General features: G+C 44.6%; 2 protein-coding genes across 5 annotated transcripts; both read right to left on the bottom strand.

Moving 5' to 3' along the window:
- Positions 1–2: 2 nt before the first annotated feature.
- atp1b2a (ATPase Na+/K+ transporting subunit beta 2a) lies at positions 3–9,015 on the bottom strand. Its single transcript, XM_005461464.4, has 8 exons — positions 8,734–9,015; positions 3,022–3,150; positions 2,822–2,926; positions 2,646–2,725; positions 2,337–2,462; positions 2,095–2,154; positions 1,730–1,825; positions 3–1,635 (listed from the first exon to the last, which is right to left on the bottom strand). The coding sequence occupies exons 1-8, from the start codon at positions 8,837–8,839 to the stop codon at positions 1,471–1,473; spliced, it is 867 nt and encodes a 288-aa protein (XP_005461521.1). The 5' UTR covers positions 8,840–9,015; the 3' UTR covers positions 3–1,470.
- A 2,103-nt stretch (positions 9,016–11,118) lies between these two features.
- LOC102079716 (uncharacterized) lies at positions 11,119–21,820 on the bottom strand. 4 transcript variants are annotated; one of them, XM_025904895.1, is made up of 8 exons: positions 21,396–21,820; positions 19,866–20,331; positions 16,160–16,376; positions 15,900–16,060; positions 15,409–15,802; positions 15,169–15,243; positions 14,989–15,063; positions 11,119–14,903 (listed from the first exon to the last, which is right to left on the bottom strand). In XM_025904895.1, exons 2-8 carry the CDS (start codon positions 20,307–20,309, stop codon positions 13,993–13,995), a joined length of 2,277 nt encoding a protein of 758 aa, XP_025760680.1. In that variant the 5' UTR covers positions 20,310–20,331; positions 21,396–21,820; the 3' UTR covers positions 11,119–13,992. The 4 variants fall into 4 exon arrangements, with proteins under 4 accessions (XP_025760680.1, XP_005461517.1, XP_019212746.1 ...); XM_005461460.4 differs by having other exon boundaries at positions 15,900–16,376; positions 21,396–21,817; XM_019357201.2 differs by lacking the exon at positions 21,396–21,820 and adding an exon at positions 21,083–21,389 and having other exon boundaries at positions 15,900–16,376.
- Positions 21,821–27,981: the final 6,161 nt, after the last annotated feature.

The raw sequence follows: 27,981 nt of genomic DNA, 5'->3' as shown, positions 1-27,981 counted from the left end.
AATAGTTTTTTGTTGTTTAATTTCTTGCTTTTTTTTTAATTCGCTGTTTGAACACAAGGACATTTTCAGGCAGGAGAAATCAACCAGTTACAAGCAGGTAACAGTAGATGACATCATACAGCAGGAACCTCTGATTGGTCAGGCCCTTTCTTTAAAGGAAGACAATTGGTGGACAGGAGTACAGGTAAGTGGGGGTGTTTCCCCGACGGAGCTGAGGACACTGACTGTGTGTGTGTGTGTGTGTGTGTGTTTTGTCATGCTCAGCCCCATGGTGGAAACAGAAACACACATACAAACAAATAAATAATAAACAAAAGCAAACATTAACGACTTCCTACCTCGTTAACTAACCTAACTCACCCAGGTGAGCACTAATTGATTTTCTAAATAAGGAGCCAATCAGCTGCAGCCACACAAAAAGGAAACGAAGAAACGAGGTGACATCATCACACTAAAGCTGCGGGAATGGAAACTAAAGCTAGCTTCCGATTGGCTGTGAGTTCAGCTGTTTCCGTGGCAACAAACGAGGAGACATTTATCATGGCCGATAAGACAAACCAGTTACTGGTTTGTGGTTTCTGGACTGGGAATGATGTAGAATATGTGGTTCATTATCAGAGAATTGAGAACTGACTCCAGACTGGCTGATTGATCAGTCACCTGACTATGAGGTCATTAATTACTGTGATTGGTCATGATTGTTTTTTCTGATGACACAGCTGTGAAATCAAGAAGGTGACGTCAGACAGGGAATCAGAGTCGATGTCTGATTGTTTCTGTGTTCACATGTCTCATCTCTGACTTTAGTTAAAAGAATGTCAGTGTAAACAAACACGTCGTAAACAAACAAATAAATAAACAATCAATAAAGTGTACATTAAGGGATCAATAATTTTCTCTTTGATTCATGCAGACTGATCCACCATGGAGGTGAACACTGGCTTGTCACCGGCCTCCAGTGGCAGTGACATCAGACTATGTGCGCGTGCTGATTGGTCGGTTTGAGGGTGGGTGTGTCTGAGTTAAAGCTGCACCGAGGGGTCCTATTAGAGAAAGAAACTGTGTGTTTACAACTACCAGGGAAGCCACTGAGAAACAGACACTTTAAACAGTCAGTGAACGCATTGTCATCATGGTCAGTAAATGCATCATGACCCTGGTCAGTGATCATCATCACGATCATCATCATCATCATCATGGTCACTGAATGCATCATCATCATGCTCAGTAAACGCATCATGACCCTGGTCAGTGATCATCATCACGATCATCATCATCATCATGGTCACTGAATGCATCATCATCATGGTCAGTAAACACATCAAGACTTTGGTCAGTGAACACAACATGAAAATATAAAATACAGCTGGTCAGTGTGAGGCTGTGACAGGAAGTGGAAACATCTGGATGAGTGCAGCTTTCGCGTGTTTGTGTGTGTTTCTGTGTGTGTGTCTGTGTCAGTGTGCGTGTCTATTTGTCGTTGATTCGGAGTTTGAAGGAGACGCGTCCGGCGAACTTGTCCCTGTCACTGCCGGCGGCGAGCGTGTTGGAGGTCACTTTACACTCCACGTTGATGTCCGTGTTCAGAGAGGCGTTCAGGAACTTCACGGCCACTAGAGGCTGAGTGTAGTTCACCTGAGACAGTAAACGCATCGCATGTCAGTATTAGCACAGTACTCTGTGTGTATTGAGCATGTACCTTAGTGCGTACTGAGTACTGAGTGAGTACCTGGGCCTTCTTGCCATAGTACGGGTAGTACATGAGGTTGAAGGTCCCATTAGGAGGATAATAAGCCAGAAGTCCGATCTTGTCGCTGTCCTCCCTCTGCACACAAACACACTGATCAATACTTCTGATTGGTCGTCAGTAAGCTTCAATAACCTGTAACTGGAGGTTACTAACACGTAACTCTGCTGTGATTCTGTGATGGAGGCACTAAGGGACTCTATCATGATCTACTTCCTGGTCTGCTGGTCTTACCCACTCATTTTCACCCACTCTGTACCTCTGAGGATGGAGACGACACAGGTGAGATGAAGACAGGTTCACAGACAGACAGACAGGTTTAATGAGAGACAGACAGGTTTACAGACCTTTGCTGCACAGGTGACATAAGGAGACTGTCTGTCCTTCCCCGGTAACATCCCGATCACCTGCAGCAGGTAGAAGAACAGCTCGTGAGAATGTCATTGGAGGGTTTGAGGTTAAAAGTCTCTTTTGATTGGCCGCTTCCTGAAACCTACAGACAGGAAGCACTTCCTCCTCTGGCAAAATCATTTTCATTGCAGTAACACTAGAGTGTAACTGGGCTTAACATGGGGGTCAGAGGTCATACCCGGTTCAGTTTGATGAGGATGCAGGGTTGTCCTTTGTCGTAACCATAGAAACGATCCCAAACCCCCGAACACTCCTCCAATATCGTCCGATTGAACTGACAGGAACGTTTGGGATTGTTCCTCACCTGCAGAGAGACAGCCAGGTGCAGGTCAAACAGGTGTAGGTCAGACAGGTGTAGGTGAGGTAGACAGGTGTAGGTGAGGCAGACAGGTGTAGGTGAGGTAGACAGGTGTAGGTGAGGCAGACAGGTGTAGGTGAGGTAGACAGGTGTAGGTGAGGCAGACAGGTGTAGGTCAGACAGGCATACCTCTCCGCTGTCCTCTTGGATGAAGTACTCGTCAGGTGTGCATTCATCGTTGGTCTGAACCTGATAGCTGTCGTTGTACGCTGCAGACACACAGGTACAGACACAGGTGTGACAGGTAAGTGGGCAGGTAACCTTTCAGTTATATTGATAAATGATTAAAGAGGGGGGGCTCTTACGGGACAAGAAGGAGTTGAGATTGTGGACGAAGCCGTCCCAGCTCTCGGTGTCTGAGGTGGAGAACGTGATCTCCAGCTGGTTTCCCTTTGGGCGAATCATCATCCCTGAAACAGGAAGCAGGTCAGCGCTAACCAATCACAGCTGAGCCTCAGTCTGTTGATAAACCCCACCCTCTCTGTTGTAGGTGTGGTGTCCTCACCTGGAGTGGCCAGCCGGTCCTGCCAGGTGGGCTTGTAGTCGTCGAGCGTGAGCAGCATGATATACATGGTGAAGGCGAACATGCCCGCCAGACACAGGTAGAAGATCAGGTAGAAGAGCAGGATCAGCCCTGTGGAGGGAGGTGATACCATGGTTACTCAGAGCACAGCATGCCCCTCCCCCCATTCCCTCCCCTCCTCTAATGTCATCTTCATAATCCTCTTGTGCTTAGCCCCTCCCCCACCCCTCCATTCATACTGAAGTAGGTCATCGGTGTAAGGGGGAGGAGTAGGTACTGTAATCTGCTCAGCCTCTGTTCCTCTTCATCCATCGTCTGATTCCAGCTGACCTCAGAGGGGCTCTGATGGTCACATGACAATATCTATGGCAGACTCAGAGGCTCGCCGCCATCATCCAACACTAAGATAACAAAGAGGTGAGAGAATCAAACGCTCACTGAGAGCCTCCATTTCCTCATCAGACCAAACGTCCCACACCTGGGAACACTTGCAGGTGACCCTGATGCTATAGTGGCAGAGAGCTGGTGGAGAACAAACAGGTCCTCACTGTCCTGTACGTCCCCCATCACTGATTTCATCACAGTAGATGTCTTTCTGAAAGTGCAGTAGCTGAGTTTAAGGATATAATCTACCCACTGTTGTCATCTTCAACGCCCTGTACAGCTACCTGAACGCTACTCCAACAGAGGTTTTACCTGTTCACTGTGACAGCCAGTGGGCTAGCCTTGCTTTCCTGTCGCCTGTCTCTTTCAGTTATCTAGCTGGTGGAGCTGACCCAGTTTCAGATGCAGCACACCTTAGTAGGCCAGTCCCCAGTGTGTTATAAAGAAACTCTGACTGAACATCCAGGTCTCCTTCTTGGCTCCTTATGCTTCCCTGGGTGATCGAGAACTTGGTTTTATCCTGACATGGAGCATTCAGCCATGGATGTCGCACTACTTAATCTGTTTTTAGGTTTCTTTACTTTGTTCCATTAAAATATCTTATAGCATATTAAGCCTTTGTGTGGTCTCTCTCTTCCTTGTCACATCCTTTGAGCCAGGTTGTACAGTTATTTTGGTCTGATAAGCTTTCTAATGTTTAATTAAGAGCTCTGTACTACCTTGTTAGATTGAAGGTAGTGCTGTCCATGTTATATTTGTCTAGATAAATTGGTGACTTGTAGACACAAGGTCAACTATGGTGTTCCTCAGGGTTCAGTGCTAGGACCAATTCTGTTTACATTATACATGCTTCCCTTAGGCCAGGGGTCTCAAACTTGCGGCAAGCAGGTCACCTGCAGTCCATGTCATGCCCACTTCCGGCCCACATATTGACGTGAAGAAACATTTTTAAAAATGATTATTCAAAAAATTATTTAATATGGATGCAATATGAGCAGAGTTTTACAGGCATAGCGCTAAAGAATGTAGCCTCATGGGTGGTGTAATCTGTGCTGCAGGGAGAATGAGTGGCACTGCCCCTTCCGTTATGTGTGTGTGAGCGTGAGGGAGGGAGAAAAAGGAGAGTGAAAAGTACAAGGTGCCACCCATGAAAAAGCAGAAGAGGGAAGCTTGTAAATATACACTGCAGTCACTGAGTCTGTCCATCATAGTCTGGTATGGTGTCTCCCTCCTAAACAGTTGACCTGTCACACTGCTTCACATTGCTAGACTGCAATTGTACTTTATATACACTCTATGGTATTCATTTCTGTAATCCTGTATTTTATGTATATAGAATTATTATTTTGTTGGTGCCGTTTATATGTTGTTGTGTTTTACATTGTTGTGCTTCAGAGACACCATCGACCGGAACCAAATTCCTTGTATGTGTTTACACATACACCAATAAACGCGATTCTGAAATATAATAAGAAACCACTGCAGCCAGTGCAGAGTACCATACAAGCCCACTTCTAAGTAAGCTATTAAAACTCGACTGTACGCTGTGTTCACTGCCTCCAAAACAGAAAAGTTAAGTTGGGACAGCCTTTCAACGCCTCTAACTTTCCAACAGTAGATTTTGACTATACTGCTCTACCGCGATAGAGCATGTTGATGGTGTCATCTAACTGCACCTGTTTGGTTGAAAGCATTGCAGCGGCTGCAAGCAATATCATCTGCAAATTATGCCGGGCAACAGTAAAAGCAAAGAGACAAAGCACGTTTCAGAACATGAGGAAAGCCAAAAACTGCGCTTCCTCCACTTCTGTACCATTGATTCATTAATGTTGAATTCTCTCGCAGCTGCTCTATTCCCATGTTGTTGCAGTATATTAATGACTAACTTTCTATTGTGGATGGATTATCTCAGTTGTTCTCCTGACTGGAGTTTGGTCCGTTTATAGCATCCTGCCATGCGATTGCATTTGTCCCTAATCATCGAGAACCCTCATGCTAACTTTTATTGAGTGGAAAAAGGTTAGCGTTCATCCTCCAGCTTCACTGTGTTATGCTAACATAGCTGTGTCACTAGCGATCAAAAGCACATCATTATATAGTCAAGTCAAAATGTATTTCTACAGCACATTTAAAAGACTAGTGTACATCAAAGTGCTTCACAATAAAACTGCAATGTGGCCAGAACAAGAAACAAATAGTACAATGATACTTAAAATTGCATTTAGTTGGTGTAGTGCAGACCGAATGAAATTCAAATTGATTTGTTTCAAAAGCTACGTTAAACAAGTGTGGTTTTAAGCGTGATTTGAATGATTGAATTGATTCCAATGTATGGATTTCGACTGGGAAATGATTCCAGAGTCTGGGAGCGGCAATGGCAAAAACACGGTCACCTCTGGTTTTTAAACGAGACCTTGGTTGCATTAGGATCTTAGTGCTCTCTTTGGGTTGTACACATCAAGGAGATCAGTTAGGTAGCTAGGGGCCACGTTAGTTAGAATTTTAAAAGTGAGCAGAAGGATTCTGAAATCAATGCGATATTTGACGGGAAGCCAGTGTAAGTTAGCGAGGACAGGGGTGATGTGCTCATGCCTTCTAGTGTCAGTTAAAGGCCACACGCTTGATCTGGTATTGTCATACAGTCTGCACGTGTGCATTACAGATTTTTGATATTGAACTTTGTAATGTGGAATTGAACTGTGAGGGCCTCCTATGCCAAGTGCGCACGATTAATCCTGAGACTATCACCAGCTTCTCTGCGGCCTTTACTAACTCTACTTTTTATGATATCTACTGTAATACAGCTGTATCGGTTGATGAACTTGCTTGGACTTCAAGGATTAAACGCTTGAAGTCCAACCATGGCTGAATGAATCCACTCGCGCTCTCTGGCGGGAATGTCGCCGAGCTGAGAGGAGATGGAAAAAAGACAAACATCAGGTGTCCATGGACATCCTGCATAACTGCCGATCAAAATATCAGAAGACTGTCAAAACTGCAAAAGCTTCATTTCTGTCAGAAATTATTACTAATAACAGTCACATGTGCTGTTTAAAATCTTCTAATCCCTGCTCTGCTACTCAGAGGGATGCCTCCCCAGCTCTCTGTGGAAACTTCCGAAATTGCTTTATAGATAAGATCTCAGTACTAAGGGCATCATATCTGCCGGCAGTTAACCAAACCCCAGTGTCTGAATGCTCTATGGTTTTTCAACACTTTGAGCCTGTATCTTTTTCGACTTTAAAAGAAATAATTGATCATTTGAGAAGCTGCAATACGCTGCATGACATTCTTCCTTCCCGCATTATTAAGGAAGCTCTGACTACTATTGGACCCTGTATCTTACTTTTAATGAACTCTTCCTTGTCATCAGGCTGCGTTCCAACTGCCTTCAAACACGCAGTTGTGCAACCAGTTATCAAGAAAAGCAACTCTGACCCCAACGCTCTTTCAAATTACAGGCCGATTTCTAAACTTCCCTTCATGTCTAAAATTTTAGACATGAAGGGAAGTTTTATATACCAGCCAGCCCAACTTCAGTTACCCTACAAACATCACTGCTGTTTAGTTTTCTGTCTTCATTTATGTTGGAAGTGATAGCAGAGCTGTGTGTGTAGGTCTTGCAGACGTGTTTCTTCACTATGACCTCTGACCTCTGACAGGAGCTCAGAGAAACACTGTCTCACTGCTGTGAACCGGTACTGTGTGAATAAAGCTGAGGTGACTGGTCCTCACGCTGGGTTCCACCCAGAGCACTGCCACCCCTCTGTCCTTCCTACAGACCTTCCACAGAAACTCCATCTTTTCTGTCCAAACACACCTTGTTCCTCTTCAGAACAATCTAGAACCTTCTATAACACTGGTACCCCCTCAAGGACCACCTGAAGATCATTTTAACAAGAACGTCTCCAACGACCTTCTGAAGTCTCCCGAGCTCCCTCCTGAAGAACCGCGACCTCACTGTGGTCTAACTGCCTGATTCTGGATGTTTTGTCTCCACCCACTATGGTCATGTGACCAGTAGAGTGACTACAACCTCCATCTGAGTCAGTGACATGTTGTAGTGTCCCTTTAAGAGTCCTCAGGAGCACACTAAAGCCAACATATCTGCCCGTGTGTGAGTATGTTTGTGTGTGTGTGAGAGAGAGAGTGTGAGTGTGTCTTAATCTGGATTAAACAGACGAGTTTGATTGGATGGTAATCTGAACACACACACACACACACACACACACACAGACACACACACATTAAAGAGTGACCTTCATACAGGACATGGCTGTCAGAGGGCGAGCGAGCATCACTCTCACTCAGAGAGAGAGAGGCAGTGCTGCCAACATCACTGCTTCAGTATTGGTTGTCATGAGTCATTATCAGTAACTGAAGTCTGTGACCGTATTGATCTCTGAGTCCACCTGTGACACAGCGAGCTGATTGGACCGTGGATCAGATCACCTGAGGATGGAGCTCTGAGCTCACAGACACACCTGGAAACAGCTGGAAACAGCTGTTTCTGACCTCAAACACACCTCTTCAGGTGCAGCTGACTCAGCAGTCTGAGACAAACCAGATTTAAACATGTAAGACAGCCGAGGTGCAGACCAACAGAGCTTTCATCCAATCAGAAACAGCCTGGGATGATCACCTGGATGCATCCAGGTAAGCAGACGCTCAGGCAGTGTAAACATGTACAATGAGATTCACAGCACCTCCTCCCCACGTGTGGAAAGACAAAGGGAGGCGAGGTGCAGATTTCTGTGGTGCTATAAACATATAAACGGTCTCATCTTAAACAATATCACATATCAGAAAAATAAAGTACTCTGTGTACTCTGTGTGTGATCTCTGCTGTGACTGAGACCAGGAGCAGACAACAGGAAAAATCTAACAACCCACGTCACCTCTGACAGGCAGGTACACCTGGACAGGTGGGAGCACCCTGCTGACATCAGGAGCTCAGGTGTGTTAGTCCCGTCCTCAGCAGGTGTTCACAGGTAAACCCTCTGCTAACAAAGCTCCAATACTCATTGATTATAATCAATACAACACATCAGTTCAGAGCTAAAACATCATCATGTCTGCCCCGAGGGTCCCACGCCACAGTTTGGAAACCACACGCTTTAGTTATCGATTAACCGGCTGCCCTCTGCTCCGATAATCAATAATCAGAGTGTGGCTGATAAACGTACTGTTAGCAGGATCGATCCGTGTGATCACCGAGTCAGTAATCAATAATCAGATGTGCGCGTGCCCAGATACCGCGAACACACGAAACCGATCCGCGGACACGCGCACGGACACCGTGATACTGACCCCAGCTGGCGGCGGTCCGGCCCAGCAGCTCGTGCGTCCTCGGGTTCCAGAAGAATTCCCGCCACTCGCTCGAGCCCTTCCGGTCGTCCTCCTTAGAGCCGGACATGATGGAGCTGACGGAGGTGATGGAGGTGATGAAAGACGAGGTGATGATGGAGGCTCTCCAAGTCCCTGGTGACGAGGATGCGGCTGAAGGAGCGCGCGGACACTCGCTCTCTGGGATAAACTCCTCCCCTTCAGCGCCCGCTGACGTCACCGCCCGGCTCGCCAATCGCGGCGCAAGGAGACCCCGCCCTCTGCGGGGACAGACCGTGACGTCATAGACCGGACCGTGAGGGGGAACGTGACCGTGACGTCACTCACGTGTACCATAACCAGCAGCTGATCGACTGAGCAGACGTCATCACGCACGGCCAATTTATTAGAAACACCTGAGGACTGTAATCAGAATATTTTAGTAATCCCTGAGGAAATGACGTGTCACAGTAACAGATACAGTACAAATACTACAAATACCACAGGTTAGTATATAATTATACTGATATATTACCCACAGATATTTTACACAAACTGTGTGTACAAATACTACAGGTTCATAAATACATGTATGTGTTAGTTATGATGATGCTGACTACATCTTTGTTTGTACTTATAAATCATAGAGCAGCTGATTTCGTCAGAATTAATAAACCCAGATTCATCCAAACGAAAATTGTAGTTTTTCTTTTAAATACTACGACTTTACTGAAGTGTGATGTATTTAATGTAGTTACATTTTGACACTGGCTTTACTCAGTTTGTAGATGTTTGCCATAGACTGTATTCAGTGTTTAGCTTACAGTCAAAAAATTATTAAGTTTTCCCCACTCACAATACCAATTAGTTCCCTAAACTTACAAAAAGTGTTTTTAAAATGTTGTCTTATTTCTTTAAAGTTGTATCTGAGTAACAGTTCTTACAGTGTGACCCAGTGCAGTACGCCAGCTATGGGACCAAAATGTAACTTTGATGTATTTGAAGCAAACACAATATATTTAACATTTAAAAAGGTAAAAACAAATCATAAACATAAATAGCCAAACTGCAGCGGTATTTTAGCACCTGTTAAAAGACGTGCAGCAGCATTTTGGACTGACTGGAAGCGATGGAGAGACAGGTGTTGAAGGCCCAACCAGAGAGAACCGCAGCAGTCCAGTCTAGATGTGGGATGGCATGTAGCTGCAGGACGAAAGTTTTATCTTTAAAGCAAACGTGTCATCATGTGACTGATAAAACAGCTGGATCTCCTTCTCCCAATGACTGCGGAGCCTTCAGCCTCCGCCAGTATCACAGTAGTCTGTACAGTTTAAAAGCTCACAGCCACCTGAGTGCTGTATCCCATCATGCACTCTGCTCAGTAAACATGACAGAGCTGAAACAGAGTATGTCTGAGGACACAGCCTGAGTGTTTATGAAACATCATGCTGGTTTTAATAGAGCACGCAGATCGATCCACATATCCATAGTATTGATACCACGCTGGTATTAGTGTCGGATCAATACCACTGCAATACAGTTGATACTTTGTTTCTATCCTCAAAGTTCAGCACGAAGACCAGTGAAATGTGTTAAATGTGTATATTAATAGCCTACAGCACATTTAAACAACAGAAGCTGAACCAAAGCCTTTCAGAGACAGGAACATTCGTGGACTCCAAAAAAACCTTTCAAAATAAAAGCTGAAAGGTGTGTTTTGTTGTGTTAACTAGTTACTGTGGAAAGTTAAAAGTCCCAGTTATTGAGTGATCATTAAAATGTGCACAGAAGTAGTGCACTAGCTTTAAACAGTGTGACAGCTGAGAGGATGATGGAAGTCTGAGTCCAGACAGCCCGAGTCTGTTTAAACATGACGGCTGTCGACCGCTCAGCCAATCACAAACCAGAAACATGTGCTTTGTGGTCTGTGTTCGGCCCTCCTGATTGGCTGTATCCTCTCTGTGAGTACCTCAGGTGTGTTTTAACCTTCAGGTAATCTGCAGATTGACTTCACAGTAGAGCAGAGACCGGTCCTCATGTTCTGGTTTATTAACACACACAGTTTATTTATGATGAGTTTATGATGCAGTAACTTAAACCCAACTTTCTTCTATTACAGTCGTGCTGAGGTCCAACCTCAGACCTCGTCTCTGTGGTAAACTTGGTTTTATCATGAATATTCGACATGTTTCTTAATGCCACACCATCATCATCGTCATCATCTTCATCATAATGAATAATAGAATTCCGTTTCCTGTGCATAAATAAAAGCATCTGTGTCTCCATCTGCTCCGCACATCATCTTAACCTGTCCAGGTGTGTCTAAACAGCGGACCTTTAACTCATGAAGAAATACAGAAGCACAGTTACAGAGCTGCTGAAGTCTCCTCCAGACTGAAGAACATGAGTCTGAACCTTCACAGAGCGGGGACTCGTTTATTGAAACAGATATAATGAAATAAAAGGACCGAGTATGACAGGGCTCCATCACAGGATACAGACAGTTACAGACACTTTTATTACACATTAAACACACACAGAGCCTCCTGCTGCCATTCAGTGTCTGAGCTGATGTTCCTCCTGCAGGCCACAGCTGTGGATCGATCACCTGTGGATCAGCGACTCTACAGGACATCAGAAATGCGACATGTGGAGGAAAAAGCAGCAGCTCGCAGTCTGGACTGTAACATGTTCTTATCCTCTAACAGGGACCAGAAACAGGGAGAGGTCTGCCATCTAGTGGTGATAAAGTGAAGTTGCAGGGACATGAAGAAGTGGAGAGGACAGCAGAAACACTGAGGGGTGGATGAACACAGATTAAAGGGAGACGAGCAGGAGACACAGAAACATCATAGATGATCTCTGCACATCATCCTGGAAGCATTCAGTGTTCCTCGTGTTGTCACGTTACAGTCTTATTCCAACATGACATTCATTTTCACCTCTGCACACAGTACAGTAAACAGTCTCTGCACACAGTCAGCTGACATTCTTGTGCATGCACTGAAAATAACAAACTAAAGTATAACATGGACAGAAGTACTCACAGCCCAGACACTCACAGGTTTGTTCAGCTGTGCACACTGATCGTCTGTCAGATATTTCTACAACACGCCTGGAGTCCACCTTTCAGCTGACTGGTCGTTATTTGGAAAGGCACACACCTGTCTGTATAAGCTCCCATAACTGACAGAGCACAAAGTCAGAGGCAGGTCTGTAGGCAGGACTGTATGGAGGCACAGATCCAGGGATCAGCACTGACGTACCCAGTGAGCACAGTGGCTTCCACCATCCATACAGGATGTTTTGGAACCACCGGGTCTCTTCCTAGAGACCAATCTGGTCTGGCAATCTGGGCAATCTTCTGCGCCCCTCATCTAGTACCTACTCGGCTGAGCTCAACCTAGTTTCTATGGTTTTCCATCAGGCAGTAGTACCTGGTACCAGGTACTTGTTTAGCAAATGCTGGCCCGGCTTTCCAACTGAGCAGAGTCAGTCTAAAAATGTGACATCAAAAGCCCCCGACTGGCCAGCCAGAGGTGTCATTAGATGAATCACGAGTTAGATGAAACCTGGCATTTCTGAAACTCGGCAACAAGGGAAATGGTTACATACAAACTGACAATCATGGTCCTCGAGTCTGACAAACACCCACAGACCAAGCAGCGGGTATACCATCGCCTCAATGTCCTCCATTGTGTTTGTGGCACATAGACACATGGGATTTTGGTTGTGTTCCTATGACAACCCCACACATATTGAGGTGGAACTCAAATGTAATAGAACACGACACAAACAAAGGCGGGCTCAGGCGAGTAGGTGCTAAAGCAGGGGTCCCCAATCCCAGTCGACGAGGGCCAGTGTCCCTGCAGGTTTTAGATCTCACCCTGGGTCAACACACCTGAATCACATGATTAGTTCATTACCAGGCCCAAGGCATGTTGAAAATGTAATTTACATTTAAATCAGCTGTGATGGATCAAGCACACATCTGAAACCTGCAGGGACACCGGCCCTCGTGGACTGGGATTGGGGACCCCTGTAAGGAAACCAGGCTACGACAGCCCGCCTGGAGTTTGCCCAAAGGCCTCTGAAGGAAAAGATGAATGTACAGAGACATCATAACCTGGTCCAAAAGTGTGCTGGACATTGAACTTGGGCGAAGGTTCATCTTCTGTAACTGCTGCCAAAAAGTGCTTCAACAACGTATTTAACAAAGGCTGAGAATACCTGTGCATGTGTTATATTTTTCTCTTTAATGTTTTAAAAAATCTTTTAAGAATTTTAAGCAAACCTTTTTGGAGTACTGTGTGTAGAATACTGAGGTCAAAATGAATTTCATCCATTTTGGAATAAACCTGTGACATGACAACTTGTTATTTTTGAGGACGCAGTGGTACCATCACAGGACCACCACAGACCAGGACTCACAGGGACCTGCAGGAACCATTTAGAACCACCTGGAGGACTCTGTTTGGCCTCACTGTCAGGGGTTGTGCCCCAGTGCTCATCACACAGAGGAGTGTGAGGAGAACCATACGCTAAACATACAGAGAACTTTAAACACCTTTATGACTAAATGAGGGAAAAGGGCCTTGATCCCTTCATTAGCTCTTTCACACCAACACAGAGCTGGTTCTGCCTCAGTGCCTTCAGAGAACCAGCCCACAGTTCTACAGGTTTAAGAAGTAGAGCTGTGGGCTGGTTCATATGAAATAAATTCCGGTAAATTCCGATTATGGAAGACAGTATCTGATGACTGACACTACCATCCGTGATCTTTCAGCAGGAGCTCCTCCCAGAACAGGTATCTTCAAAGGGTCCAACACTGGACCACTAAGGTGCTGGTTTTGGTTTTTGGTACCCGCCTTTTATAATAAGATCAGGAACTGGCACGTAGTCGGTATAACTCAGGTGCATCACAGCTGAACTGTTTCACCTATCTAACAGCACCTCAACCAGGATCCAGGTTGATCTCCTGACTAGACTGACATATCAGAACCAGATCCATTGGAACTGCCAGAACATACAGGGGGGTATATAATATGGGGTATATAGTCCTGTAGGAGGCAAATACTCATTTCACACAGGAAATTCAAGGACCTTCTAAGAAAGGTTTACATGTGTTATCATAAAAGCAGGTCTTTTTACTACCAAATCTGATATGCACCCTTTGAGAAGGGCCAACCTATCATTAAGTCCTCTAGACCTGGACCAGGACCGTCCATCGCTCGTCCTGGTCGGTCAGAAGTGTACATGTCCCGACTGTGGGTCAGAGGGTGGTCCTCCTGGGGGCACATCCTGTAGCAGGTTCCTGCCCAGTGGCCTGCTGATAGGATAGTTCTGGGCTGGAGCATCCTCGGCCCAGTCTATTCTGGGCAGCAGCTGGTCCATGTGAGGTCCTGGTGGTCTGTGCAGAACTGGGTAGGTTGTAATGTTGTGCTCCCGCTCAAGCAGCAAATGTCCAGGGGCTCGATTTGACCCATCAGGTCTGTAGGGTGCGATGGTTAGAAGAGACGTTTCCTGGTCCAGGGTCTGCAGAGGCTGGGCCTGCTGGTCCATCTGATACAGCTGCTTCTTAAGCACCTGGCTGTGGTCCTGGTGGTCCACTCTAGGGGTACACAGCTGCTTCTTATGGTTGTGTAGATAGTCCTGGTGATCCAGCTGGGTGTGCTCCTGTTGTTTCTTCTGGTTCTGGATGCTATCCTGGGCCTGGTGGTGTATGTTGATGTGGTATTGTGATCTCTTCTGATTCCGAGAAATATCTGGATCATGCTGGTCCATCTGGGACTGGTATGGTGGTTTCTTCTGGTTCAGACGGTGGTCCTTTCCCTGTTCATCGACTGGAGCCTGGTACTGCTGCTGCTCTGGCTTTTTCTGGTTCTGGAGCTGGTCTTGGTGATCCTGGTTCTTCTCGAGTTCCATCTGAGCGTGGAACTGCTGCTTCTTTTGGCTCTGGATTTGGTTGTGGACCTGGTTCTTGATGTCCTTCCAGTGCCGCCCCCTGAGGACGGGTTCCAAGTCCAGACAGCGCTGACAGACCTCCTTACCTGGTACGGACTGGACCAGAACATGGACTCCTAACTGCCTCCAGATGGCCTCCTTCTCTGCAGAGGACCAGGGCCGCCGTCGGACCTTCCTGGGAGCCACAGGGACTGAAAAAGCAACAGAATTGGAGCGCTGCACGATCAGACTAATCTGCTAAAGTAAAAGTAGTAACATGAATCCAGGTGGACTCACCTGAGACAGATGTCTGCATTCTGGCTTCAGGTGGAATCGCAGAGGTCACTGGTTTGTTAGAGCTCTTTGACAGAACTGTGAACAAATGTGGGAACAGACAGGTAAACAGCTCCAACAACTGGTTCAATAAAGTTAGAAGTTTGGGAACTGATCCTAACCTGCGGCGAGGTGTCGACTCACCTTCTTGTCTGAGGTCCTTGTCCAGTCTTATCTGGACAGGTCGTTTCTTTGGTTTAGTTCCTCCATCTGTAGCAGCTGGAAAAGGAGAAAAACTGGGTCAGTAACACAAACTTTGGTATCCAAACTTCTCCAGCTGAAAATCCAAAACTACAGTCACATCCTAGTTCTTCCTAACCCAAACTTTACTGGACGTTACTGAAGATGCTAAACTAAGCAGGAGGTGCTGGACTGTGGTCTCACCTGGATCTGGGTTCTGCAGCCCCAGGTTGTCCCACTCCCGGCCCAGCATGTGGTAGAAGTCGGTGGTCTTGGCAGCAGCCTCCCAGTCTCCATCCTGCAGGCTCTCTCCAATAGCAATCTCACAGACTGTCTTTAGTGTTGTTTTCACCGCCAGTGGAGGGCGGCTCCACCTGTTTCCCGCTGCCTTCCTGGCCGCGGACAGCGCCAGGCTAAGGCGGCCTGGGGCCAGCAGGTCCTGCAGGCTCTGGATGCCGGAGTCAAGGGATTTAGCGGCCAGGAGCAACCTGCCAAGTTCCCGGAGCTTTTGGCTTACGTAGTCGTACCTCCTCTGACCACTATCCTGGTTCCCCATCAGCTTGTTGCCATACTTACAGATCAGCCAATCAGACTTCACCTGGAGGCAGAGAGGAGCCAGTTACCATAGAGAAAGGTCAGAGAGTGTAGTGTTAGGACAGGTGCACAGATACAGGTGTGGAGACAGGTGAGCTGACCTCGTAAGACACATTATCTTGGTTCATGCGATGCAGGATTTCACTGCAGCTCTCAGACGCTCCACTGGAGATGGGCAGGAGCCGCGACGCTGCTGCCTGCACTCTGGTCCGTTTCCTGGCTCGGTTCACAGCGGGGTCAGAGGTCGTGTTCTGATCAACACCTGGGTCAGAGGTCATAAGCTGTTTGGTCCCGGTCTCTGCAGTCTCACCAAGGGAATCCTCAGGCATGTCCTCTCTGGTGACATCACAAGGCAACTTACTTGTGGAACCAGAGGTGGTGTCGTTGGCGGGGTCAGCGTTCGCTTCGGCTTTGGACGGGTTAATAGCGAGCTTCTTGCGACACGACACCTGATGCTTCCACAGGTCAGCACGAAGGAAAAATCCAAGACACAATGGGCATGGCAGGTAGTTCCTTGCATCCACATCCTCAGAGGGCTGACGCCATGGCACAATCTCACCAGTGCCCTGCCGGATCACCTGAGGACACACAGGGAGGCGGAGTAAATGTACCTGTAAGGAACAGAAAACCTCACCCGTAACAGACAGGTAAACACAGGTGTTATTGTAGCATCTTTAAGTTAAACTATAAAGGTTGAGGCAACTGTTTATGTGATTTGCTGCTATAAATACATCCATTAATTCATTTTGTTCTGCTTATCTGGGGTCGAGTCTTGGGGGCAAACCCAGACCTCCCTCTCCCTGGCTACTTCCTCCAGCTTGCCCTGGGAAACACCAAGACATTCCCACGCCAGCTTAGAGATATAATCTCTCCACTGTGTCCTGGGTCTTCTGATGGGACATGCCCAGAACACCTCACCAGGAGGCGTCCAGGGTGCATCCTCGCCCCATCTCTTGGGTGACCGTGGGGTTGGGAAGCGTATCTGCAACCGGAAGGTCGCCGGTTCGATCCCCGGGCTCTCTGTCCTGGTCCTTGTGTCCTTGGGCAAGACACCTTACCCTACCGCCTACTGGTGTTGGCCAGAGGGGCCGATGGCGCGATATGGCAGCCTCGCCTCTGTCAGTCTGCCCCAGGGCAGCTGTGGCTACAGTAGCTTGCCTCCACCAGTGTGTGAATGTGAGAGTGAATGAATAGTGGCATTGTAAAGCGCTTTGGGTGCCTTGAAAAGCGCTATATGAAATCCAATCCATTATTATTATTATTATTATTATTATTATTATCTCTAAGGGAGAGGAGAGCCACCTTTCAGAGAAAGCTTGTATTTCACCTTCAAATGTTTTTTTGCCTTGTTTGGTATCATTCTCTTTAGCTCAATCTCACGTGTCTGAATTTACAGATATGTGTTCACTGACATACTGTAGTAACACAACTGACCTGAAATCACACAAAAACATAAAATCCTAGTAGTTGTTTCTTTTTAACTGTAAAAACCACACACGTTTATAAAATTATTTTCATAACTTGCAAATGCAAATACAACTTGTACATTTTGAAAACAAGCAAAGCATTGCTTTATTGCATTACACTCAGTGCATTTCAATCATTTATCCTGTGAGTTTGCTAGCTAGCAAAATAATAATAATTTTAAAAATTAGTATTTTTAAAAATTAGCAATGTGAACAATCTGGAAAACTATTTACTGAGCACCCCAACCGGTCACAGCAGATGGCCCCGCCCCTCCCTGAGCCTGCTTCTGCCGGAGGTTTCTTCCTGTTAAAAGGGAGTTTTTCCTTCCTACTGTTGCCAAAGTGCTGCTCATAGGGGGTCATATGATTGTTGGGTTTTTCTCTGTATCTATTATTGTGCTATCTACTGTACAATATAAAGCACCTTGAGGCGACTTTTGTTGTGATTTGGCGCTATATAAATAAAATTGAATTGAATTGAAAACTCTGACATTGTGGAAAGGGTCAAATCCTTTTACTTTTCAGGTGGATTTGGACCTTGTCATGACTGCAGTGACTTCAGTGAGTGTCACACACTGAAACAGATATGCAGCGGTCCAAAGAGGCAGAGGTGCAGAAATGTTGCTTTTACACTTTTAGACTCATTTTGTTTCTCTGATGAGAAAAAGATTCAATCAGACAGTTATTTATGCTGAATGAAATGTTGTTACAGTTTCAAGCTCTTTTAAGCACCACACCTGAAATTTGAGCACTTTTCAAACCTTGACAATATTAATATAGACTCTGCTTCCTTTACGGTGAATGTCCCAGTGGGATTCAGGAGGTCGTCGAAGTATTCCTTCCACTGTCTGATTATGTCCTCAGCTGAAGTCAGCAGCACTCTACCTAAACTATACACACTGCAGGTGGAGCACTGCTTTCTCCTCCTGAATCACAGTTTGTCCAAACCTCTGAGGTTTTTTTCCACAGCCTCTCCAAACTGCTCAGACACCTGGGGTTTACCTTCAGCCACGTCTCATTTGGCCTGTACCTGTTAGCTGCCTCTGAGGCACCACAGACTAACAAACCCTGATACTCCTCCTTCAGCCTGATGGTCCCCTTCACTTCTGGTGTCCACCATCTGGTTTACTTACTTTACTTTACTGATTTATAATATTATTATTATTTATTATTAATATATATATATATATATATATATATATATATATATATATATACACATATATATATATATATACACATATATATATATACATATATACATCTACATATACACACACACACACACACACACATACATATATATGCATATATATATATATATACACATACATATATACACACACACATATATATATTATTCAACTCTTCACAGGACAAAAACCACAAAGTGCTTCAGAATAATATAAAACAGATAAACATAAAACAGCACAATGAAATATTCAGCACAAATCTAATTAAGAGCTAGTCTAAATAAATTAGTCTTAAGATGATGTTTAAAAGAATAAATACAATCCAGGGAATTCCACAACCTGGGGGACTCTAACAGATCGATCACCTCAGGTTTTAAAACATGTTCATGGAACTACCAACAGGTTGAGGCTGCAAGAGGGAGTGTGAGGCTCTAAAAGATCAGTAATATAGACAGGAGTGTCATGATTCAAAGCTGTAAAATTCAGATTTTAAAATGAATTCTAAAATGTACTGCAAGCCAGTGTAATGAGTGTAACACTGGTGTAATGCAGGGCTGGGTATCGTCACTGATTTCTAGAATTAATTTGATTCTGATTCACAAGGTCCCGAATCGATTCGATTCGAATCAGGGAAATTGTGCCTCACACAGTCAGAAAAATTATAATTCTGATTATTTATCAGTACATAACCATTTTTTTTAAATCTATAAAAAGATCACAGCAGATGTCTTTGTGTCAAAGTAACTGAGGATAAAACAGAAAAACATGAAGCAGATTTTCCTGGCCTGAGATTTTATAGCAGATAACCTTAAAAATATTCTGCAGTAGATCAAAAATGAAAGAAAGTCATTAATCAACACATGAACATTACCTGATGCTGCTGAAGTGAAGCAGAGCAAAGTTACAGAGGTTTGATTACAGACTCAGCCAAGGGTTTTGTAATTTTGCAGAATTTTAAGAAGTTTACATTTCTTCAGTATTGAACAGCAGAAATGAGTCTTTCTTGTCGTAAGTCAGTTTTTTAGATGGGAAACTGTCCTTCAAGTACACTGAGAGAGAGCGAGATGTGCATGAAGTCTGATTTTATCGTGGTGGAAGCAAAACAACCAAAGTCCCCAAAGAGGGAATTCATGACGATGTTTATGTGAAGCGTAGTTTGGATCTTCTTTTGTCGATGGTTTAAGTCAATTTTGGTTGGAGAGAGACAAAACTGCACCTTGAGAATCGAACACAAAAAAAGACGTAGACACAAAGCGCGCACCCGCCAAAGGCAGTAGTCCATGGAGGGGCTATGAAAAATGTACATCTAATTTAGTTGCACAGACCCCCCCACAAACAACTAAAGGCACCTGAAAGAAACAGGTAAACTGACCTGTAGCAGACACACCGGTAAGACACACAAACTGACCTCGATGTTGTGTAGATAGTTGCCTCGGCAGCGCAGGTGCTCCAGCAGCAGGTGGCGTTCTTTGGAGCCTGTCGGCAGGGTGCTGGCAGCCAGTACTTCCTGTTCGTCGGCATGCTTCCTCAGCAGGTGGCGTGCGATCTTCACCTGTGGCCGTCGGCAGAACACGCAGTAATGCTTCTTGTCCCAACGGCGCTTCCCGCCGCTCCACGTCCTCTTCACCGTCACGCCCTCCTTCTTGTCCTCCTGGCCCCGCCTCTTCGATTTCTGACCCCGCTTCTTCTCTATAAGACCCCGCCTCTTTGCTCTCTGGCCCCTCCTCCCTAATGTGCGGCGGTGTGACTGACGCGCAGCGGGCTTTGCCTGCTCTTTGTCAGGAGAGGACGGTGCGTCAGAGGCCGGGACCTCTGTCTTGTTCTCCATGGCAACGTCAGCATGGTCGTCCATGGCAACAGACCTCGATGACACCCTGAAGATAAAGCAAAGAAGCAGTGAATCAGCTTTAGCTGTGAGCTCCACCTGCAGTCCCTCGGCAGGAGCCTGTAGTTCAGTGTAACTCTGTGTTTTTAATAGTGCTGAGGACTCTCAGTACATCTTAATAATGGAGGCAGTCACACTTGCACACCACATCAGTATAGATATTTCCTTTATGGCGGGGCAGTGTGTGAGTCATAGGTTATAGTGAGGACGACATCAATGCTCGACATTTTCTTTTTAAAGTAGAAGAAAGCGTGTTTCAAACATCTGCAGTTCAGAAGCTCCACACTGTGGAAACATCTGTATTCAGCTTCCATCCCTACTCTAAACATGGAGGAGGAGCAGCAGGTGTTCTGGATCCTTCACCTGAGCCACTGAGCGCGATCAGAGACCTCTGAGGAACCATCGCAGGGTTCTGGCACTGAATGCTCCTCACAGGGTTAAAGGTGCAGACGTGTCTGCATCAGAGGTTCCTCCAGGGCCCTCAGGCTGTGGTGGAGTCAACATGAACATGAGGCCTCCTCCACGTTGAACATGACTGTGAGGAGAACACTTGGACCAATCAGAACCAGCTCCCCGCTGACAAACACACACATACACACTTCTACAGCTGGAGTCCACATGTGACAAACATCTGGATTATAGAGGCTGACACACTGATCTACCCCAACATCAGAAACACCTTGAGGAACCAACTCCTGATCTGGACCGGGACCAGAACAAACAGAGCCTCTCAGACTGACCTTGTCGGTCGTCGTCATCAGCCTGCAGGTGTGACAGGTGCTCTCACCTGTGCAGTGACCGGGCTGGAGTCACGCCACGCTCAGGTGTGACTGACAGGCGTCTCTGTCCGATAATGGAAGCTTATTTACGACAGCCTGGTGCTAACAGCTAGCAGCACACAGGCTACCGTAGCAATTAGCACGGAGAGCTAACGGGCAGCTAGCTGCAGCTAACCAGAACCGGAACCGAGCGCTGCTGGGAACCGGACCGATCCGGAAACACGACCAGAACCGTCCAATGAGAGTACAGAACCGGGACAGAGAGACTTCTCACCTGCTAACTCCAGCTCTGCGCTCCTTTCTTCTTCTTTTACTCCACCACTTCTTCTTCGCTGTCGGAGGTGAAAGGGCGTGAGACCGGTGCGTTAGCGCCACCTGCTGGTGTGGATAACTGAGGCTTCATATTCTTGTTAAAGTCAGGCGGTCCAGCCTCGAGTCTGTGGTGGATGAAGCTGATGTTCTTCTGTCAGATAAACACAGAGGAGTCTCCCTGTAGCACTGTGTTATCTGATTGGTCTGTACTGAAGCACCACAGCATTAAAATGATGACGCTCAGTTAACAGGGCGGCTGCAATAAACATGAACAAACACAAAGGTAAACACTGATAAATGTGAACTTTATCGGTGGTTACACCTGGATGCACCTGTCTGCTTCACTTTGTGGCCTCTGAGGCTGTGATTAGAGATGCTGTATGAAATGTGACGTTGTTGAAGCTGCCTCTGTTATCTTCATAAACACACCACACTGTCCTTGTTGTCAGTGTGCATGAAGGACGTGGACCCTCATTTATCAGCTGCACACTTCCTTATGCTCAGTTTTCTGTGGTCACTGCAGGCTCTGAATGAAGGCGTTAACACATGATGTGTTCAGGGTCCTGCGTCATTTTCATTATTAGCACATTATAAAGCACACTGATGTGAAAATCTTCATGAGATTCAAAGTTTTTACAACATAATTAAAGACTAGTTTAATACAAAATTGACTAATTATTAGCATCTTCAGAACATTTCATTAAATATTAGAGACATATTGCTGTGTCATAAATTACATATTGTTATAATTACACAAAATGTGTTCTATATACCTGGCTGTTAGGACCTCCAAGCCTGTAGTTATGTTCATTATCAGTTGGAGCCCCTCATTGTTCTTCTTCTTCTTTGGTGCAACCCTATAAAGACAGTGTACCCCTTTGGCCTTGCCCCTTTTCTACAATTCCCTTTTGGGAGAGGTTGGTGTCATTTCTTTCCAACACTGTAAAACACACATATAATGTATATTTAGTAACCCTGATGTTTCTGATTGTGATTTTAGTTCAATTATTGTCATCATTGTGCCTGTTTTTGTTAGACGCTATAGATGTGTAGTTAACGCCGTTAACGCTAGCATGAATAAATAATTCCGACTAGCTTGGAAGTTGTGATGGGGTTGAGCTAACCCTCTTCCCAAATGTTTGTATGTGGTCGTAGGAGCTGGAGGGAGGAAGTTATTTACTTGGAGGTCTTTCTTTCTTTTACCTTTCTTTGTCAGACACAACTCAGGAACACACCGGTTACATGTACATCTCATTACTATCCAAATAACCTACAGTCCACAAACGCATCATGAACTAGTGTGCAGCTCAGGGCTGTGGTCTGACCCTTAGTCTTAGTTTGACCGTATTTACATGGATACAGCTGATCGTAAAGACTCGAGTACAAGTCATGAGTGCAAGTAGACATCTCAGGATCTTGGGGTGGTGTCTATTGTTGTTGTTGCTGTCTTTAGTTGCATGTATAATGTAAACAGAGTTGGCCCTAGCACCAAAAACTGTGGAATTCCACAATTACACCGCTTTCCAAATTATTATGCAAATGATATTTTTCTCTGTTTTTCCTAAATAGTCGATTCAAATGACAGTCAGCACAATTTTCGAATCATCAACCATATAGAGTATAATTCCAATGTTACTGAACAAACCTCCCGATGAAAACGGTATGTTTTTCAAAAATAACAAACTTAAAAATGATCATTTGTTGAATTTGCAGCATTAGGAGATCATATTTACTGAAATCAAAAGCTATTTCAATCAAAAACATCTTAACAGGTCAAGTTACATATTAACATAGGACCCCTTATTTGATAGCAGTTTCACAATACTTGCATCCATGGAACTTGCGAGTTTTTGGAAATTTCCTGCTTGAATGTCTTTGCAGGATGTCAGAATAGCCTCCCAGAGCTGCTGTTTGGATGTCAACTGCCTCCCACCCTCTTATTTTTTTGCTTGAGGATGCTCCAAAGGTTCTCACTGGGATTGAGGTCAGGGAAGAATGGAGGTCACACCATGAGTTCCTCTCCTTTTAAGCCAATAGCAGTCAATGATGCAGAGGTATTCCTTGTAGCATGAGATGGTGCATTGTCCTGCATGATGATGGCTTTGTTGCGGAAAGCACGGTTCTTCTTTTTCTACCATGGAAGAAAGTGGTCGGTCAGAAACTCCATATGCTTTGCAGAGGTCATTTTCACACCTTCAGGGAGCCTAAAGGGGCCGACCAGCTCTCTCCCCGTGTTTCCAACCTAAAACAAGACTCCACCACCTCTCTGCTGATGTCGCAGCCTTGTTGGGACATGGTGGCTGTCCACCACTGCATCCATCTGGACCATACAGGGTTGCTATGCACTCATCAGTGACCAAGACAGTTTGAAAACTAGTCCTTATGTAGTTCTGGGCCCACTGCAGCCGTTTCTGCTTGTGTGCATTGGTTAGGGTTGGCCGAATAGAAGGTTTATGCACAACTGCAAGTCTCTGGAAGATCCTTCACCTTGATATTCGCAGGGCTACAGAGGCACCAGCAGCTTCAAATATGTGTTTGCTGCTTTGTAATGGTCTTATAGCAGCTGCTCTGTTAATCTGATGTATTTGTCTGGCAGAAACCTTCCTCATTGTGCCTTTATCTGCACAAACCCGTGTGTGCTCTGACTCAGCCACAAATCTCTTAACATTATGGTGATCACGCTTGGACAAGGTTTTCATTCCTTGTCCAAGGCATTCAATTATTTCATGCAGCAGAGAGATAATTTTTCTTTCCCATATTGCTTGAAAATGGTGGTGTGCTTAATAATGTGGAACATCCTTATTAGTAGTTTATCCTTTAATTGGGCTCGCCTGGCAAACTAATGATCACAGGTGCCTGAGATTGAGAGTCCTGACACACAATGCCATCCATGGGTTTAACTGAAAAACAACATATGTAATCTGTGTAACACCTAAATACAATCTACATAATAATTTGGAACGTGGCGTAACCTCAGTGTGTGAAGAGGACTCTCCATTTACATCAACACATGGGAGTCTGTTATATCTGCAGGACCAAAAGAGTCATTAAAACAAAGAATTCTGTGCTTAAATAATGAATTGTGCATCTGTGGATTCATTTTTTATTATTTAATTTATTCAGACATTACTGTAAATGTAATACAGATACTTTGCAGTTATTATAGCTATAACAATCAGCTAGGTGTATATATAACAATAATTTAACCCAAAGGATAATAATAATGAATTATAAACACTGAGCCATCAGAGTCAGGACAATGTGTGTCTCTGACCTGTGGATACCTCGTGCTTGTTCCCGAGCACCTAGGTCTGCAGGTCAGAGGTCACTGTTGGTCCCACTGTTGGCTTTTCAGGCACTGAGGCTTTATTGTGGTTTTATTGTGAAGCACTTTGTGATTTTTATCTGTGAAAAGTGCCACATAAACACATTTTACTTATAATAAACAGCTAGATGGAGACACAGGGCTGAGAGACGAGGCCTTTACTCTGACATGTGACTGAAGTGACCAATCAGGAGCTGGGAGGTCTGAGGTCAGTGTGGAGAAACCACAGATGTTTGTTAGTGACCTCACAGCCCTTTATGGGTCCAACAGAAGTGTTTTAAAGATCTGTGTAAACATGTGATGAACTCAGCTATGATTCCCTGTTAAAGATAAGATAAGATGACCTTTATTAGTCCCACAGGTTGGAAATTTGTTAATTTGTTAAGTAATGTTAAATATAATCGTGTTTAATCCCTGACGTCTGTCACAGTCTGAAGAGGAACCAGGAGAGCCCACAGAGCTGAAACTCACAATTAAAATAAGGAGAGCTGTCCTCAGATCAGCAGGAAACCACAGAAAGAAGAAGTGATGCAAAGGGGAGATAGGAGGCTAAAAATACTGCAGGGCTGATAGAGAGGAAGCTGATGAGGCTGACAAATGTTCTTAATGTCACCTGTAACCTGTTCATGTTCTGATTAACAGCAGATGTCTCCACATGCACACAGAGACATTTCTGCCTCAGTCACACAAACAGTGGACCATATATTTGTGTTTGAATATTTCATGTTGAAACTATTAAGGGACCAGTGTATTTCCTGTTATGGAAAATTTAACAATAATCTGCAACACACCCAATGAGCTTGAAGTGGGTTTAAGAAACACACTGCAATGTGGAGAGAGCATCCCAGTGAAACACCAGGACCATCTCTGGTGTTTCACTATCTGTTCAATGTCTCCCATTACAACGGCCTCACTGTGTTAACTTTCCACATGCATGCAACTAGTGACAGGAGTGCTCTTACTATAGTAAAGTGAGAAAGTGGTATTACTATAACTAATGTGATATCATTAAATATGTGATTAATATATGAGAAAAGAAACCTGCCTCCACATTCCTCAGCAAACACTCTGGTCCTCATGTTAGTGCACTGAATGGTTCTGCTGACATCACTGAGTCACCTGTCAGTCTCCTTCTGTCCTCTGAAAGTCTTAAACTCATTTGTCATTAAGATTACTTCCAGTCTGAGTTATTGTCACATTACTGACAACTCAATGAATACAGGGAAGCAGAAATTCATTCATGTTACAATATTTATTCAAAATTGAACAAGAAACATTAAACTGTGACTGCTGTAGGTTAGCATACAAAGTTAAAAACATTCAAATGAACAACAGCAGCATCTCTGACTGTGCTACTACAAACTTAAATATGTGAAGAAGGCAGGTAACTCGGATCCTTGAGTATTTGATTTATATTTACAAAGATTTAACTACATACACTTCACTGTGGTATAAAAATATTGTAGATCAGTACATATAGTGACTCGTAATGACCTAAAAACACAGCTCTGTGTCTGTGGGAAACACATTTAACATAGCTGACACTTTATTAGGTACACAGTGGCCACTTTCTGAGTTACAGTAAACTTGTGGCCAGAGGCGAGAAGTAACGACGTTTGAATACTTTGTTATTGTATTTAAGTAGAATTTCCAGTCGTCTTTACTTCGCTTTCCACGTTTCTGTAAGAGTGCACATAGGCTGCCATGACAGACCACTACTTCCACAGTCTGGTTTTATACTTCCAGTTACCCAAAGCAAGAGCCACCGTTAACGGCAAAGTCACTCGTTGCAAACAACAAAATCAGCTACTTTGTGCTGTAATCAGCGGCTTTACCTGTTGGAGGGTGAGCTCAGGTTCAACGTATGCTGTTGTCAGCTGCCACAGTAATTCCAGGAAATTGTAAAAAGTATTTGAAACATTTTGCCTTGAGCATCAATAACTGGGAGAGGCCTGCCGTGCCCAGTGCCCCCTGCACTCTATGCCATAGAGGGAGGATTGGAAACTAGCGTGGCTGGCAGCTGTAAGACTCAAAAACCCTCCGAAGAGAGTTTATGTTTGCTCCTTTTAATTTATCGATAAAAAGCCCACAGAGCTTCATTTAGTCTTGATGTAAACTCAAGTAAAAACATTAATGCAACCTTTGCAAACGTACCAATTTTTTTTTTAAATTTCATTTTAGAATGAAAACTAAAATCTAATCACAACCATTTAATAAAACTGACAAATTTTGGGGGGAACATTTGATGTTGAGATTTATGAATTTGCAGGTGTGAGAGAGTGGAATAAGAATTTTTCCTTAAATATGTAATAAGCCAAGTGACACTTGACACTTTCTCTTATGCTAACATTTTATTTGAGTGTACATCTGATGATATTTTTGTGCAGTGGAACCTTCGGTCATCTTAGACCAGACCAGCATCTCCACACAACCCCCTGAGCCACATCTGCACTCAGTCCACACACAGTGGGAGGACCCTTCACAACAAGATCATCGATACTGCAACAGGTCTCGCAGAAAAGATGTGCAGAATAAGATGAAGTTGCATATTTCATTCTCCAAGATGATGCAGATGCTTTGCTGTACACTGGAATAGCTTTAGACTACGCCCACAGTAGGCCAGATAGATTTGAAAGCGTTCCACGTCCACACTAGCGTTTTCAGTCATTTTCACAGAGTTGTGCGTCCACATTGAAACGGCCAAAAATGCTTACGTTCCAGTGTGAAACGCAAGAAGATTCTTTTCACCTTCCAGAGGAACACGACAAATATTCGGTATATTACGTGGTCGGACTGAGAACGAGCTCTATGACAACCATGAATTTACATGCCTGTACGAGATCAAGTCCTCATGACACTTATATAATTTATAACATATATAATTATATAATATATATATATATAAAATATATATACATATATAATTTAGACATTTATATACTTATAAATCAAAGAGAACCTTGTAATAGGTGACCTAAGCCGCCATTTTCATATATCACAGAGCATGACTAACAAGATCATCTCACACTGGTTCGGCAAACTGGCCATTAATTCCATTCTGAATACTAAATGACTGCAGTGAGACGCTTTTACAGAAATCTGCGTTTCAGAGGGGAATCATACAGCCATTGTTATTCACACAATCTAGTCTAATATTTTGGTTGCTGTTGCACCATGTGGACTAATCATGTTTGTGTCTGCAGCATATGGTGGTTGATGTAGT

The sequence above is a fragment of the Oreochromis niloticus genome, unplaced genomic scaffold (genome assembly GCF_001858045.2).
Source record: "Oreochromis niloticus isolate F11D_XX unplaced genomic scaffold, O_niloticus_UMD_NMBU tig00007510_pilon, whole genome shotgun sequence".
In the NCBI taxonomy this organism is placed as follows: Eukaryota; Metazoa; Chordata; class Actinopteri; order Cichliformes; family Cichlidae; genus Oreochromis; species Oreochromis niloticus.
Note: the sequence above shows the minus strand (reverse complement) of the source record. Positions and strands in the feature narration are given on the sequence as shown.